We start from the raw sequence: 18,386 nt of genomic DNA on the forward strand, positions 1-18,386 counted from the left end.
AAAAATTAAAAGGGTGAAGGGGCCACCATGATGTTTAGTATTTTTAGGGAGGCCAACACCTAAAAAGAATGGGAAACACTGGTTCAGTTCATATGTGTAATCAATGTTTCTAAACATGAAAAAATTGTAAAGAAGCGTCGCTTCTTGGGAGGTTTTCGACGTTTGGAAACGAAAATGTAGAGTTATACGTCATTCGGTTTTTGTACATATTTCGTTTTTGCCATTAAAATAAATGGTTTCAGTTCATCATTCATCGTCTAACTTTGTCTGGCATCAATGTCATTAGAATAAAATATTCAATCTTAATTATAATATATTTAACAACTTTATAATTGTTAACAAATGTATTGAAAAGTTTATAACATTTTTTAAATTTTATATCGATTTCACAACATAAAATATATTTATTTTAAAAGCCTTGGCTGAATATTGATCTTACTGCACCGAACGGTTTAAAATATCTGTTAATAACAAGGACTCAGAAACCTCCCGATGAAAGCAACAAGGGACAACATTAATTTGCGCCTATAGATTTTAAAATTTAAATATAAATATGAAAAGATAAATAAACTTGCGATGAAAATAGGGGCTGAATCCGGGCTCTCAAATTTACGGTTTTTAGACATTTGTATAATGGTTAAGCCCTGGACATTTATTACTATGTAAATTAATACGTTGGTTTCAAATATTCGTGATGTTGTATTTGCTTAAAACGACGATTCTCCTTAATATATATAAAGTATACATATATAGGTAGTCAAAAAATAACATTGAGCATCCGATAATACTGTGCCCACAAGCGTTCTGCAATAACTCAAAACAATAATTTTAAATAGCATAGATTAACAAGCGTATAAATTTTTTACTATATGTATACATTAGGGTGGTCACAAGAAATTTTTTTTCAAAATTTTATCGGGGGAACCCCCTAAATTGTGCCACTTGACTAAAAAATGACATTTGTAAAGTTTTAACTCAGTTGGATAATGCTAACCCGTGCCTCATCGAGGTTGAAACTTCGAAAAATTGGAAAATTTTGAAAAAAACGCAGTTTTTGGTTTGTAAAAAAAAACGGTTCACTCTAGAAACATGATTTAAGTTTTATTTTGTTTATTGATTAGTTTTCTTCAAATGTTACTATGATCACTATTTAGCTACAAGTTATAGTTTCTGACATATTTGCATTGTTACAGATACACATTGAAAAAACGTTGAATTTCTCCATAACACAAAAACACACAATAACTTAATTTGTTTATAAAGAAATGTTTTTAAAATAACACCGTTGTATCTAAATCACTATTATTAACAAATAAACACATTTTTTAATCATATTATATTGTTTATAGTTGATATACATCAAATAAATTTCTACTTTAACTCATTGTTCAAAAGGTAGAGGCTCGGATAAGGAGGCTTTTGAGCAACAAGGAAATTTTGTCCGACATTCAGCAATTACTTGCAAAAGAAATTGTTTTTGATCTTCCTCTTTTGTAACACATGAGTTGTAATCTGTTATTAATTTAACACCCCTCTCTGCTGTATCATTTGTAACTTTTAATCCGTCCACAATCTTTTTACTCTTCAAATATTCTTCGTTATTACTCCATAATTCTGGATTGGTATGCAAAAATTGATCATTAATATTAAATCTTTTTAAAAAATTGATTGATTGTGATGAAATAAAATGGTCCACATTTTTGTCTAATATCTCTGATACTTCATTTAATTTTATTAGTGGTTTCATATCACAGTAGTCATCAAGTTCTTCATCCTCATTTGCTTGAGATATTAATTTTGTTGCCATTCTCTTTTTCACACAATTACTTAATGAATCATCGAATAATGAAAAAACAGCCTGCTCTGGGATTGAGGTACTATATGTGGTTGATAAATTTTGAAACTGATATATCTGAGATAAATTTATTGACTTTATTGTAATTTACCAAAGATTTTAACAATTGTAAATCTTGGTTTGGAGCAAGTGCAGGTTTCGGAGCATTCACCCACACTTTCACATAAATATTTATAATAAATAGGCAAATATCATGGAATCCTTGCTTTTCAAAAATTGTCAGTTGAAACTGTTCTCTGAAAAGGTATATTTTCAACGAATATATTGCTTTTGCCATCCACCTTGCGTGATGAAAAGCACCAGGAGCCGCAAACACGATGTTTTCTGACGGAAAGCGTTCTAAAAATATAAGACAAAGACTAATCAATTCTTTGTAATCGCTCCTTGGATGATGAACTGTTAATTGTTATAGAAGATAACTTGAAATTTGACCCGGATTAATCAATTTGCTGGCTACACTTTTATTTTTAACTCCTGATTTAAATTTTTTTATCAATGTTGTTCCATTCAGTTTTAAATTTTTTGAAAATATCCGATTGAGGGTCTGTAGTCTTTCCCATCACAGCATCAAAAACTGATCTCAACACTACCTCCAAAATGTGGTGGCGACATGGTAGATACAATAATTTTTTCTCCATCAATTGCTCTAATAAAACGCAAGCACCTTTAATGCGTCCAGTATTCACGGCAGTTGTGTCAAAGGACATTGCTTGAATCTTGTCTAGTGCACCCCACAAACAGATTTTGCAATTGTACTGCCAGCACCATTTTCTAATTGGGGAACTCCAATTAACTATTCTTCTTCTCCACAGCTAATTAAGACTGCAACTCTTTCAACATTTTCTTTATTTAACATATCTGGAAGTAATTTCCCATCCCAATGTACAACTGCTCATTACCAAAAATGAGAAATCGTAGAAAAACCAAAAGATCTTAATATTAATACATAAAAACAACATATAGCACCCGGGTTAGTAATAGTAAATAAGTTATTGTGTGTTTTTGTGTTTCTAGAGTGAACCGTTTTTATTTTACAAACCAAAAACTGCGTTTTTTTCAAAATTTTCCAATTTTTCGAAATTTCAACCTCGATGAGGTACGGGTTAACATAATCCAATTGAGCTAAAACTTTACAAATGTCATTTTTTAGTCAAGTGGCACAATTTAAGGGTTCCCCCGATAAGATTTCAAAATTTTTTTTTTACATATAGCGTTGTAACCACCCTAGTATACATACAATGTACAAAACAAGCTAGTGTTTTCACGACAAATTAATATAACATTTAGAAATCAGTGGCAGATCTCATGAATATATATTTCGGACGTGGGGTCAAAATTTTGAAATTGTTTAAATTTTGATGGGAGACCAGCATGTCAAAACTACGCTGACGACCTTTTTTGGTTATCACGTCAATTTTTAGATCCGTCACTGTATGAAGTATATACTCTGAAATTATTTTAGTATTAATTATTGATAGAATGTATGTTTCGGCTATTTTCATCGTTGTAGCATAAAGTATAAATTGAAACAAGGTATAAATTTAATTTGAACAAACAAGGAATCAACAAAGTAGAGTAGAGACACAGTATATATATATATATATATATATATGACCATCTGGCTACATATACAGCGTATCAATTCAAACACCGAAGATGGCATAGGAATACCGAAAAAAGCTTTTTTGTTCTAAAATAAACAAAAATTGAACCGTTAGAAAATTGAAAAGTTAAACAGGAAGTTAACTAACGCCGAACATGCTGGAATTTTTATCAATAATTGCATTTCTGAGTCTTAATCCAATATATATATATATATATATATATATATATATATATACACAATATTCTATAAATTCTACCGAATGTTTGGCGTTAATATGTTTGTAGTTCGTTTTTTCAATTTTTCTCACTAAAGTTTTTTGGTGAACGTTTAGTTTATTAAAATTCAAAATAAACTTATTTTCAGAATTCATGCTGCTATTCAAGTTTATTTTGAATTTTAATAAACTAAACGTTGCAGCATGAATTCGGAAAATAAGTTTATTTTGAATTTTAATAGACTAAACGTTTGCAGCATGAATTCGGAAAATAAGTTTATTTTGAATTTTATTAATAAACTAAACGTTTGCAGCATGAATTTGGAAAATAAGTTTTTTTGAATTTTAATGGTTGGTTATATACCAACATTTACCAAAAAACTTTAGTGAGAAAAATTGAAAAAACGAACTACAAACCTATTAACGCCAAACATTCGGTAGAATTTAGAGAATATTGTAAAAATTATGGTCTATTACCAACATATATATATATATATATATATATATATATATATATATATATATATATATATATATATATATATATATATATTTATGTGTATGTGTGCGTGTGTGTGAATAAGTATGTTTTACGTGGGTCTATATATATATCTGTGTTTCAATAATTACAAACGACATACTGATAAAAATGTAAAATATTTAAAATATGCTCTCATTTTTACAATTGTCACTGGTAATCATTACAAGAAAACCATATTTTCTTTTCGATTTCCAGATCATTTCTTTTCATTGATATCATTTTTTTGATTTCTTTGTTTTGATTTGATGAAATAAAAAATGTCAAAAATGTCAAATATATATATATATATATATATATATTACGATCAACCGTTAGAAAAATTTAATATTTAAACAGGAAGTTTAATATATTATATATATATATATATATATATATATTATATTATATATATATATATGTTGGTAATAACATATATGTTGGTTGGTTATATACCAACATTTACTCGAAGTATATGTATGACTGTATGTCGAAACAACGTTGTAAGTCTAGGATGACACATAATGATAATAAATATGAATTAAAACAGCTTCGTTTTGTCGAAATCCTTATTAAAAAATTAATTAATGCAAAATGGGCAAAAATATTTAACGATATATATATACTTATATCGACTGTTTTTCTGCATCCTCAGAAATCGCATTGAAATCGCAAACCAAAATAAATTATTAACATTATACCAATATAAAGCAAAAATAAGATCAGTATTGGATTACGGATTACAAGTCTATGGAAGCACTAGAAAATCTTATTTAAACATTCTTAACCCCATTATAAATGAATCATTAAGAAGATGCTTAGGTGCCCATAGAATTTCACCAGCTAATAATACTTAATTAAGACATAATTATATACACTGATGGATCCAAAATTAATGACTCTCTAACAGCTGCAGTTATTATAGAAAAACGATATATCCAACAACATTTATCGAATATAACATCAATTTATACAACAAATCTAGCTTTAGATCAACTAACAAATGAAAATAATAAAAGATATATCATAATGACAGATTCTTTGTCAACTGTAGTAGCCCTTAAACAATTTGAAATAAATAATGAACTGATAAAATATATAAAAATTAAAATACATAAGTTATTACAAAAAAAAATGTAATATCCAAATATTATGGATTCTCAGTCATATTGGGATATTTAGCAATGAAAAGGTTGACATGTTAGCAATGAAAGATCACCAGATCCCCATATAACAGATATTGCGATTCCACATTCTAATTTAAAACCAAACATTGCAAAATATCTAATATCATTATGGCAAATAGACTGGGATCAAACAAAAACACATCTCCAGCAAATACGACCAAATATTGCAAAAACAAATATTATTACATTTAACTATAGATTTATAGTAAACAAAATTTATGGAATCATGATAGACCACACTAATCTCACTCATAACTATCTCCTAAATAAAAAAGAAATTCCAACTTGTCAATTCTGTATTAATAAATTAACTATTAAACATATATTTATTTGCAATAAAACAAAAGAAAAAAGAACTTGGTTATCCTTGCCTGATAATCTAATTGACATTTTGAAAATAAAAGAAAATATCATTTCAATGATAGAATACCTAAAAGAGATTAATTACTATGATATGATATAAATTTCACTGAAACAACTTTTAAATCATACAGTCGAGGGGGTTTCTTGATTGGGCTGTGTCGATGTATTGGTCTAGAATGAGGATTGAACCAATTAATTTTTTAACACCAAGAAGCTTAGGTATATAAAGTACTTGTCTTCTACAACTGACGGAAATATGGATTCGATGATTGTGTTGTGTCTGGAGGTGCTGGGAGTGGCGCTGTCTTGGGTGGTTGAACCCGGGTTGGTTTGCCGGTCTTACTGGTCTGTGGCTTTCTCTTTGTGCATTTCACCAACATAAATAGGAAAATCTTAATCATCCTGTGTGGCGTGTCAGGTTTTCTACTGTGGACATGCCTCGTATTGATGACTCAGATATGACAAAGAGAAGATATACATTTCCCCGAAGGAATTTCGAGAATCTGCTGTGGATAGCCACTTCAGTAGAGACTCGGATACTGTAGGGGGTTTAAACCATGGTTATAACTTATAATTTATATATCCATGGTTTAAACATTTCTCTTAGTTGAGGCTCAAAAATCCCTCGGGGTGTGTCGAGAATCTTTTGTGACTAAATACCATGGTGGAGGCTCATTGATGGGTTTTTTTACATCTGTACGGTTTGCACGGGTGTGTTGAGAATCTGCTGTGGCTAAATACTATAGTGGAGACTCTAATATCTTAGGGAGGATTTGTGCAGTTCTGCATTTTTCTCGAGGTGCGTCAAGAATCTACTGTGGCTAAATACCATGATGAAAGCTCGTGTGCCGCTAGAAAAGAATCCTCCCACCCTTACCTTAATCTTTATATTCTTCTCAAAGTTGTATCGAATGCCGTCTGTGGATTTCCTCCGTGGTAGAAGCTCAAGCGCCGTACCAGGAACTTAAATAGTCAAAACTTTATTGAAATAGAGTGAATGCACTGGAGTGGGGCTGGCGAACGGAAGGTGGGTTTTTTCTCTTCGTGCTGGCGTCAGCTTCTGGTGCTTCTGGTCTATGGTGTGGTTATTGAATCTGTTACCTGTCAACTTAGAAAGACTGGAATTAACTATTACAACCTTACCTCTTAAAGTATACTTAAGTCAAAGATTACCATTTATTTCCTGAATTGATGTCTTGATATGGTTTGATCGGATTTTTCCGTTTCGGCTATGTTTGATTTTGAGGATGTAATAATAGGAAGTAAATAATTAGAAAAAACAAAAGAAAATAAAACAAAAATTAGAAAAAAAAATCAAAATTACTAGCAAATTATGGCACCATCTTGGGAGCTGCAGTGCCGTAAAATGTTTTATTGAAAAAAAAAATCGCATTGAAATAAAACGATTTCTGACGTTGACAATACCTTTCCAGCTGTTAACTGTTGCGACATATTCAGTGGCGGGTCTAGACAACTTTGATTGGCAAGGGTTAAAAATTTAGAAAATGTTTAAATAAATATGATATTTTGTGGTCGTGCAGCCAATGATATACCACTGTACTTATTTCTCTGTGGGTCTTTTTTTATGGATAGTGACGATGATTTACACATGGATATAATACATAATATATATCCATAGTTTTACATTTTTTCATAGCTGCGGCAGTCGTTTAGTTTTTCATACTGGAAGAATAAATGGATGCAATGTGTAAATATAATGCAGATGATTTTTTTCTCTGAACGATTTGTTGTTTTTTCTGACTGTTTATTGTTGTTTGTTGTTTATTATATATATATGATTTGAAATAACAATTTGCTCAACAAATTCGTGGGAAACTTCATCGACTTATGTCGAGGTTGATATGCGTACGAATGCTGGAACGGTTTTAAAACTTCTTGTTAATAAAGTAAATTTACATTATTTTGTTTTATAATTTTTTTATGTGTACACTGTTTATGAAATAATAAGTTTTTTTTCTGACTTGCCAATATGAATGTAATATATTTTCTATATAATAATAAAAATAGATTACCTCTACTATAAATTATAAAATATAGTATTAGTAGTAGTATATAATTAATAATAATGCTATATATATATATATATATATATATATAATGAACATATACACCCTGTTAAATTAGCATTGATTAGGACCTAATCATTAGATTAGATTAGAGATGTCAATGCGATGGGCCACAGAAAAAATTATCCTCTTAAAAATCATGAATAGGTTGAAAATAAGTGTTGACATATAAAAGATAGATGAATATAAATTTGAAGAAATGATTTTGATAATTTGAGTTTTTAGATTTAATACTATTTGTATTGTTAGATATACTAAGTATATCCTATACTAAGTGCCCTCAGTTTTGTACATGTATTTTTGTAGGGGTATATATAAAAAAATAAACAAATATAACAACACAATATAACAACACAAGTACTTTCAATAAAAAAATACAAAAATTTCAGCCTGTTGATAATAAACCATTATATTTTTTCATCATATAAATAACATAACTACTACAAAATTCAGACTTGTTAAAGATAATGGAGCCAATGATTAAGGATAATTAGATAATTGTAATTTTAAATTTGAAGCAAGCTATGCATCTGACACACTTGTTGACATTAACATAATTTTTTGCTTAAAATTAAAAAGCTAGGCCAGTTTCTATTTGATAAATTATTATTTGATGGAATTTCATTCCTTTGCTTTAGTTTCTAAAATGATAGCTAAAGTGTAAACAATAACTTGGGGTGTTACGTTGTAATCAAAAATTAAGCAATTGATTTTTTCGTAGTAGTAGGCTACAAAAAATTACTACGTCAGATAATCTTTTAACTTCATTGTGGCAAATAAGCAATGCATACATGACAATTTACTAGATCTGCAGTAAAATATCACAATATGTTTTTTCACTTAGCCAGTGGTAATTACTGCTGCATAAGGTATAAATTACTAGGTTCGTGGTAAATGCTGTGGCTTCCCTGGCAAAATATTCTGGCTACATAGTTTTGATGAAGTCTGAAACAAAAGGGGAAAATTGAATTTCTTTTTACAGCATTTTCAAATTTTAAAAATATATATTATTTCATACATTTTTTTTAAGTTGTACTCGTTGGTATATTACAAGTGAGCAATGTACATTACAGATAAGTGAGCAACATCTACCTAGGGTTATAACATCGTTTCTAGAAACATCAAATTGGTTGTTACATGTTGATTTAATTGTATTGTGAGATTGTTGTTCAATATGAAAAATATCTGAATCACACTCTGGCTCCTCATAAATTCTAACTCAGGGTAAAAATTTTCAACTCCGACTCTGGATTTTGACTTCAAGAAAAATTTTTCAACTTTTGCATCATAATTTTACCCTGTTATTACTACTAAATAAAGAATACTTCGGAGAACACTTAAAATCAATCATTATTATTGTTGTTCTTAGTGAAATTACTTTATATATATGTCTTAAAGCTTATCAATAAAAAGTGGTTTTACTCACATTATTAGCATTTATTTTCAGTATCAAAGACGATTGCATATCACTATACATATTTATGTTCCAAAAAGCACTATCTCAAAAAAATGTCAACATAAAAAATAAAATTTTTTTAAATTGATAATATTTTCCAAAGTTGGATGAAAAATATCTGACTCCGACTCCCCAAAAAAATTCAGACTCTGACAAAAATCTCCAACTCTGACACTCTGGATGTTAGCATTGATATTTTATAAAGGATATATTGATGGCTTGCTTATGTCAATATAGTGTGTGCATCAGTGTCAAAACATAGGATTAATTTACAAAACAAAAACATTTACTGTGTCTTCAGCAATCTTCTAACAGTCCGTCCGGCAGTAATATTTACTGCAGATGGAGATTTCTTGTTTTCACTTACTTCACTACTGTACAAAACTTTATTTTATTAAAGGTCTAACACAACTAAAACCTTTGGGTTGGATGATGATATATTGGATGAAAGTGAAGCATGGCACATGTGCACAGGTGATATCAGATACAGTCCGATATGACGCAGAAACACTATAAAACTAAATTGGAAGTTTTAGTTTTAAGAAATCTTTGACACCATCGTTAAGGTGTAAAAGAAATGAGATACATGTGGTTCTTGAAAATAATTATAAAAGAACTTAATTTTTCATTGGTTTTGCATGTTTTTACAAATCCTATTTTGCAATCTTCTTTGTAATTTTTTATACTTCACTTCTCCGGGTAATGCTTTTTTGTGGAAAATTGTTTTATGTTACTGTTTTGTAATACAATAATGCCTTAAATTAAGAACTTTTGTCTATCTTTTGTCTATTGTTATTTCAAGTTAAGTATTTTTAATTTTTTTTATATTTTTGATTCACAGTCACAGAAATGATATGTGCATGACAGTTAGAAATGGAAAAGAATGATCTTATGGATAACATTAATAATAAAATTTATGTATGTTTCAATGTTAATATTGTTCAACGGTATTTTGTTAACAATTTATCTAAATTTTCTTGTTTTTTACAGAGAGAATTTAATCTAAAAAACCTCTCTATAAATTTGTCAAGATGTGACAACTTCTTAGACCAAAATAACTCAATAGAAGAAAAGACATCATACGTGGATGGTTTGGTCACAAAATTTCCAAATCAAGAATATTTCCTTAATACCTTACTACCAGATAATTTTGCAGGATCAATTGATGATAATGATATCCACACAAACACTGATCAAGTATGATAGATACAATATTATTTGTTATTTATTTATGTTGAATGATTGGGAATGGTGTGGCTTGCTAATTTGATTTTCAAAAAATATGCATTGTTCAATTTATGTTTTATCCTTGTTTGCCAAGAGAACCACAAAATTGTTGTAGATAAATATTGAAATTTGTTGAGCAGCATAAAGGCATTAATTTATGTGATCATTGATCAATACTGAAAAAAGCGTTAGATTCATACAGGCTCCTACTGAGGAATGGAGAGATAGCTAAAAGTAAAATCTTGCATTTTAATGAAGATCATTGCAGATGACAGTCAACTTTTATATCAATAGCACGGCAACACTTATCTACAAAAAATTGACTTTGCTGTTTTTCTGACCTAAATTGTTTGATCATGTTATTTGTGACCCCAGCTTATTTTGAATTATCTTTGTTACAATGTTATTAAAATTTACTACATGAGAAAATTATCAACTTTAGAGTAGGCATATTTTTGTTACCTATATATTGTTTATTTTGTATGGCTAGATCATGCAAAAATTTTTTGTCTCCAAAATGTTGATTATAACCAGAGTGCAAGTAGTGGCTTTTTGATTGTTGCTGTTTCAAGATTCAAGTCATGTTTGTCATGAACATTCAAAAAGTTTCAATTTTTATGACTCTACTACATTATAAGTCTAATGACTGACCAAGCATGATTAACTTTTTTTAAAACTTGCTTTCGACTCCGTCTGTTTGTCTATAAATATTTTAATTATATTCACTTATTGAAAACACTTCAGACTTTAATATTGTTAATTAATTATTTAATAATAATATGCTAGTTATAATTTAGTTTTGCATAAAAATTTCGTGATAACAAATTTCTTGTTGATCGTTTGAATAATTAACTGGTTGATAATTATTTATTGATTGGCCTTTAAAAAGTATTCCACTTTTTTAACGAATTTAATATAAATATTATAGTATTAATATTTGATCTTTTTAGTCTTGTATCCAAAACAAAATACCCGACTGTAAAGAATTAAATAAAACAAGATATAAGCTTTATTGAATTTATAGGAATAAAATAATTCTTAAGTTTGATTGATTAAATAGCAATTACTTGTAAAAAATATTAGACAATATGCAGTAGTTAAAATAACAATTATAAAAAACGTGGAATGCGACGCTATGCAACTGTGTAGTTACTTTTTTAAAAATGACCCTACTTTTTTTTTAATTTCGAATTGTTATTATAACAACTTTATATTTTTTAATATTTTTCAAAAGAAATGTTGTTTGATCGATCAATTTTATTCTTTCAAGTTAAAAAAAACTTCAAAAGCTTTTTTCAATTTGTTTTACTTTTTTATATTAGCTTGTTTTCGACTCTGTCTTTAACTATTATTAATAATTTTAAATATTATTGTGAATTTAGGTCTGAGTTGTGTTTTTAAATTTTAATAACAAACTTTTTTTCTGCTTTTCTTTGAAAGGAAGTGTAAATTATATGATTTTCAGATAAGAAAATTATTGGTTAAAAAGTATTTAATAAAGAGAAAATTTTGAAAAAATTTTATCCTGGCAAACTTCGGCGAGCGTTTAAACAATTAAGAGCTTGAATGCATACATTCAAGTTATAGAATAGCCTCTTTTGCCAATCTTAACCAGCTTTTGAAGGATACAACTAACTATTTTAAAATTTTATTTCACTCGATAAGTGTTTTAGTTGAATCTATTGCATTGTTAAATATTATAATTAAATAATATTAGTAAATAATTAAAATGAAAAATATTTATTTCTTTTCAGTATTAAAACACCTCAAACTATAATGTTATGCTATCCAATAAAAATATATACACTAATAATATTTAATTTTTTAGTTTCGTTTTTAAAACAAAATACAAGGCTAGGAAGAATAAAATGAAATAATTTTATTGAACTTTGAAGAATAAAATAATTTCTAAATAACATTTTCTTTGTAAATTTTTTTTAGAAGATATAGGGTGGTTATAATGACTATTTGGAGTTAAAAAAATCGTGGAGGTGGGGTGCTCTTTTTAATTCCAAATCATCATTATAACTACTACATACATACATACATACATACATACATACATACATACATACGTACATACGTACATACGTACATTCGTACATGCGTACATACGTACATACGTACATGCGTACATACATACATACATACATACATACATACATACATACATACATACATACATACATACATACATACATGCGTACATACATACATACATACATGCGTACATACAGGTATGCAATGGGTACATACACACGCACATACATATTTTGAATACCCACAAATACAAACATAGGTACATCTTATATGTTTGGCATTATTTTTGTATGTTAAAATTTATTTTATTCGTTTAAGTTCAATAAAATGAACATTAAAAGTTTTTTTTAATTTGTTTTTATTAAACTAGGCTAGTGTCATTAATTTATTAATATATAATATAATTTCTCATGTGTTATGATCTGCTTTATGATTTAGTGTGGTTTTAGTGTTATTTAAGTTAACAAATTTTCATTTAACTTTGTTTTTAACATCATTTATTGCATTATTTAGTGTAGCAAAATGATTTTTTATAACAGATTGGCTATTATCAGGTATTGCAACCAGTTATTGCATCTGATTTAGACTCCGAGGGTATCATATTTAATGAACTTTCAACAGATAATGAAGGATGTTCTTCAATTGTAATTTCTTTGCAAGATGCCCCTGATTCTCAGTTATATTATTTACCTGTTTCTTTTGTGGATGACGTAGACGGAATGGAATGTCCTGATGGCTGTGAGTTGTCGCAATCTCAATCAGGACGACTACAGACGGTTTTAACTGGTAGTAAAACTGACAAAAATGTTGGCGAAAATTCATCAAAGATTTGTGTAAAAACAAATACACTGGTTAAGGGATTATCCTCTACATCTGACATCAGTTCACAAAGTGAAATCAATTTGCAAAATGATGTTATGTTAGGATCAAAGTTAATTGTTAGTGATGATGACAATTATGTGGAGGAGCTTATGAATTTTTTACCGGTAAAATCAGATGGATTAAACGAAGTCGCAACTGATCTATCACACACAGAACTAGGATTTGAATGGCACGGAGACATGGTTAAGATATTTTGTTATTTTTCATTTATTTCATTATTTTATTAATGTTTACTGCTATATTTTACGAATATGGTAGAAATGTATAATCTCATAGAGATTTGAGTAAAACAGTTCGGTTTAACTTTTTGATTTTACGAGCGTAATGTTTACTGTTTTCATTAACAAAAATAGGAGAAGAGGTGAATCATTCCTTCCTATCTTAAAATCGGTAGCGCAGGCAAACATCACTAGTTTCCCAATTCTCAGGAAACAGTTACCGGTCTTTAACATTTAATCATTAAACATTTAATTTCAATAGGTTTTTCAGGCAATGCAATAAATATTGACTTGGATAGATCTTCTGGAATATCGCCGCTGTTATAAATCTCATTTAAAATTTCTGTCACTTTTTCAATGCCAAATTCATCAAGGCATTTAATTTCTTCAACAACTATCTCATCAACAGCGGAATCAACAGAAAAAATGTAAACAATTGTATCCAAACTGGTTTTTGAAAGTGAAAGGAAAGGCTTGCAAAACAGAGTGCCTGGTTATCAGTAAAAGCAAAACTTCCCCCGACCTACTCTATAATCATTAATGGTAAACAAGTGAAACAAGTCAACAGCTTCAATTATCTCGGAAGTCTGATTACCTCAAGTTGTAATGTGATGTAGACATCAAACGATGGATAGTTATGGCGAAAGATGCATATTCTAAAATGAAAAACATCCTAATAGTAAAATCAGAATATCAACAAAATTAAAACTTAGAATATTAAACTTTTCCTGTACTCACTTACGGCTCTGAGTCCTGGACGATTTCTAAAGAAATGGAAGAAGGAAGTAATGCTGCTGAGATGTGGTTTTTGAGAAGAATTATGAAAATTAATTGCACCTCTCATACTTCCAATGAGGATGTATTAAAACGGTCCGGTTATGAAAAGAAGATATTTCAACAAATAATAATCCGACGGGGGCAGTTTTTCGGTCACATCATGCGGAAGGAAAAAATGAAAAATCTAACAACAATTTGAAAAATTGCAAAGAAAAGAGATCGCGGTCGACAACGAATTACATTCGTGAAGTTCTTGTGTCACTTGTTGAATATCACCACATTTCAACTGCTACAAAGTGTTAAAGATAGGGTTTTGTGGAGGCCGATAGTCGCCAATGTCCTGAAAGTCACGAGAAGCAGAAGATCCTGCCATAATATAAATCACCGAAACGTTATGACAAACCTGAGAAAGTCAGGGCTTCAACCGGAAATGAACTGATTTTAACCAAAATTTTAATTGGAATATATAAATTAAAATTGTTGTCTGGACACATCCGTTTTCAAAATATTTCTAATGTTTTATATATTTGATTAATATCTGTTTGTATATCAATGTTTATATACATTAATTGCGGCTCCAGTACATCAGTACATAAAGCAAAAATTCATTCTTCAACAAAATCAGCATATTTTTTAAGTTCACAAGAGTGGACACAATTCCAAGGTAATTTTAAATTGCCAAAAATTGCAATGGATTACAATGGATTGCAATAGGTGTACGCTACTTAATCTATAATTACGCTTATTGGTCTCTGTAATTTTGAATACTATTAAAAATTTTAAATGTCGGAAATCTATTCATCTTTCAACAAAACTTTCTTCAAGTTTGGTAATGTTAAGCAAGATAGGTTTGCTTGACGTTCATCACTTTTCCACGCAAAGCCTGCGAGAATTAAGTGAGTGTATGTATGAGTGTTAAAAACATGAATCCGAGAATATAGGACAATTTCAGCAGAAAAAAACAACTTTTTACCATCTGTTTAGAAATAAATTATTGTTGTTATTATTATTGTTGTTGTTGTTATACACGACCGCTCAACCAACCATTTGAAAAAAGAGCTAGCTGTAGATCTAAGTTAAAAAATTTGTAAAAAATAACAGTAACCTATACAATAATAATGACATCCTCACAATCAAACTGATCAGAGCAAAACTGTGATCCAATAAAATCAACCACAATAATGGTATTGCGCACCAACCAAGTGTTTCCACTATTCAACATTTTTAAAAATTCAACAAACCTTGAAAAAACAAAATCTATGATCACCGATGGTACCACTGAGTCTGTGGTCTCTGGTCATTGGCCATGTTCGGTATGTGGGACTGGAGTTGGAAGCAACTCGATCAAATGCCTACAATGTCAGCAGTGGTGTCACAAACGGTGCTCGAGAATTACCGACTCACTGAGGAAAGTGACCGATTTCGTACGCCCCGCCTGCATCAACCAGCGACAACGGAGCCCAGATGATCGAAACTGTTACTTCATTTCAGTATTTGGGAGATGTGCTGGATTGTACTGGAACAGCTGATGCCGCCGTTAGTGGACGCATACGTGCGGCGTGGGGCAGACGGCACCTCTCTGTATCGGTAATGATACGGCGTAGCATTCCTCTAGCGCTGCACTCAGAGCTGTACAGCATAGCTATACGTTCTGTTCTGATGTATAGTGCAGAGACGTGGCCAATGACAACAAAACTCGAACAGCAGCTTCACCGAACTGACATCTGATTCATTGGATGCAGCATGTTGACCTAAGGGACCATATCCATACAACCGAGATCTTGAACCGATCGGGACTGTGCACTTTGAAGGTGCACGTCGTCGTCATCGCCTACGATGGTTTGGCCATGTGAAGCGTAGCACCAGGTGCCTGTGACCCGCCAAAGAGGTCGCCCAAAGATGTCCTGGACGCAGACCATACTTAGGACTTGAAGGCACTTGGTTTTAAGGAGACAGACGTAATGGATAGATCGGCTTGGAGACTGAAGCTGATGAATGGAATAAAAAGTCAGACCTATAACGGACGGAGACTATAAACGAGGATTGATATTGACTTTATTATTGACAATTGACTTTATTATTTCTTTCATTGTAAATTTTTTTATTATTTACTTTTGTTTGCATGCATCTTTGAATAATTTTTCTATGATTAAAAAGTCAATGGAAATGGAACTGACGATTTTTTATGGATAAAATAGATATGAAGATAATTATAAGAGATACGACGTTTAATATAAAATTTAAGTGAATAACTGAAAATCTACGATGGACTTTTTAATTAAAAGTAAATTTTAATTTTTTCACGCAGGAATGGAATTTAGATTCAACAACTGCAAACGAGAATGGTCACGTGTTCGATATAGAACATTCAAATGATGAATTTAGTAAAAAAATGAAAGAAGAATACACAGCCTCTGTTATCAAGTATAGATGTTTTTAATGCCAGTTTAAAGTAATGATGTAGCACGAGATATGTCTTGAAGCTACAAATATTTTTTCCAAAATATTTATTGGGATCATTTATTTCAATATGAAAAAATTTTCATTAATTTTGATATCACCATGTTATTATTTGCAGAAACTCCTTAATTCATTTGAAAAAAAAGATATCTGGAATAAAATCTCTAAAAAAGTTAGATGACACTGGTCCTTCAGATGTCAAAAAAGTTGAAGTTTTGAATGGCAGTCAAGGGAACTGCAATAAACAAAAAGGTGCTTCTGTGGCAATTTCCCTCTCTTTAATCTTAAATTATTCAAATAAAAGCGATGATACTCGCTGTTGATGATGAGTGTTGTTATAAAGATGGTGATATATGTTTTAGTAACTTTTGATGATTCTTAATTATTTATTTAACCTTCAAAGAAAATGTTACATGATTTTAGATTTTTTTTCGTATTTGTCTAAAAATGTAAAAAAGAAAATTTAGAAAATTTTCTGTAATGTTATTTCCGTTATAATTTTTTTGCATATTAAGTTTTGAAGAAAGAAGGGCTTTTAAGAAAGAGAAAATTGTCAACAAGCGATGAACCTGCTGCTAAAATAATGAAAAATTGTAAATCTTCATTTGGCATGTCACCTAATGCAACCTCACTTTCAAGGAAAACTAAAACTGATAAAGGTACCGAAAGGCCTGCTGTTGAAGTAATTATGATCTTTAATATAATTTATTACCATTTTTTTGTCTAGTGTGGTTCAGTATTTAGGGTCTATTTGGTAATTTTGATCTAGCTTGTATATTTAGATGTTTTCCATTACAATAATTCAAAGTTCATTCCATACAAAAAAGTATAAAGTTTAATTTGAAACCACGTAATAGACGTAATTCTTAGCACGTAATACAGATAATATTATATAGCTTTGGAATGTTGCACACATGTCATAAAATAATTTAAAATTTAGATAATTATTGTTGGTGTATTGACTTTTGTTTCAAGTTATAATGTATATTTCAATCCTCTCAACTAGGTTGTAAATAGGTCCAGTCAAAAGTTCCTAACTTGTAGGGGGCCAAATTGTTCTCAGAGGTCACAAGATGGTTCATCATATTGTGGACCTGCATGTATTGAGGCACATGTTTCGTTGTCATTGAAGCTTCTCGGTGATGATGGGAAGGTTGTGTTTATTAGCTAATTATTAATTTTGGTAGTAATCCTGCTCAATAGTTCTTAAGTTCTGTCTAACTTATTTCTCTTCGATCTGCCTCATTAATAAATCTTACTTTTATGACAATTCTATTTGTAATTATATAAATGTTTTATACGTATTTTGTGTTAGTTTGTACAAGTTATTTCAAATGAATCCTAGTGCAGTTGCTTTAAATTAAGAAATTTTTAGCAAGTCATATTGAATAAAATTAGTTGAATGAAATCTTTTAAAATCATTAAGATTTGTATTACCACTTAAATTGAAGACCTCGTAATGATAATGTTTGTGGTCCTGTGGTTGCAAAAGGCTGG

The 18,386-nt window shown here is 29.9% G+C and overlaps 2 protein-coding genes across 2 annotated transcripts; both read left to right on the forward strand.

Annotated features, from left to right (window-relative positions):
- Nucleotides 1-10,139: 10,139 nt before the first annotated feature.
- Nucleotides 10,140-14,868, forward strand: HELRODRAFT_173817 (hypothetical protein; the record flags this gene model as incomplete). Its single annotated transcript, XM_009020427.1, has 4 exons — nucleotides 10,140-10,151; nucleotides 10,276-10,482; nucleotides 13,092-13,616; nucleotides 14,641-14,868. The coding sequence occupies 4 exons, from the start codon at nucleotides 10,140-10,142 to the stop codon at nucleotides 14,866-14,868; spliced, it is 972 nt and encodes a 323-aa protein (XP_009018675.1).
- Nucleotides 14,869-15,698: 830 nt separating this feature from the next.
- Nucleotides 15,699-18,060, forward strand: HELRODRAFT_173818 (hypothetical protein; the record flags this gene model as incomplete). Its single annotated transcript, XM_009020428.1, has 5 exons — nucleotides 15,699-15,788; nucleotides 16,738-16,853; nucleotides 17,008-17,141; nucleotides 17,405-17,571; nucleotides 17,896-18,060. The coding sequence occupies 5 exons, from the start codon at nucleotides 15,699-15,701 to the stop codon at nucleotides 18,058-18,060; spliced, it is 672 nt and encodes a 223-aa protein (XP_009018676.1).
- Between the last annotated feature and the right edge of the window lie 326 nt (nucleotides 18,061-18,386).

This window comes from Helobdella robusta (genome assembly GCF_000326865.2).
Source record: "Helobdella robusta unplaced genomic scaffold HELROscaffold_28, whole genome shotgun sequence".
NCBI classification, from domain to species: domain Eukaryota; kingdom Metazoa; phylum Annelida; class Clitellata; order Rhynchobdellida; family Glossiphoniidae; genus Helobdella; species Helobdella robusta.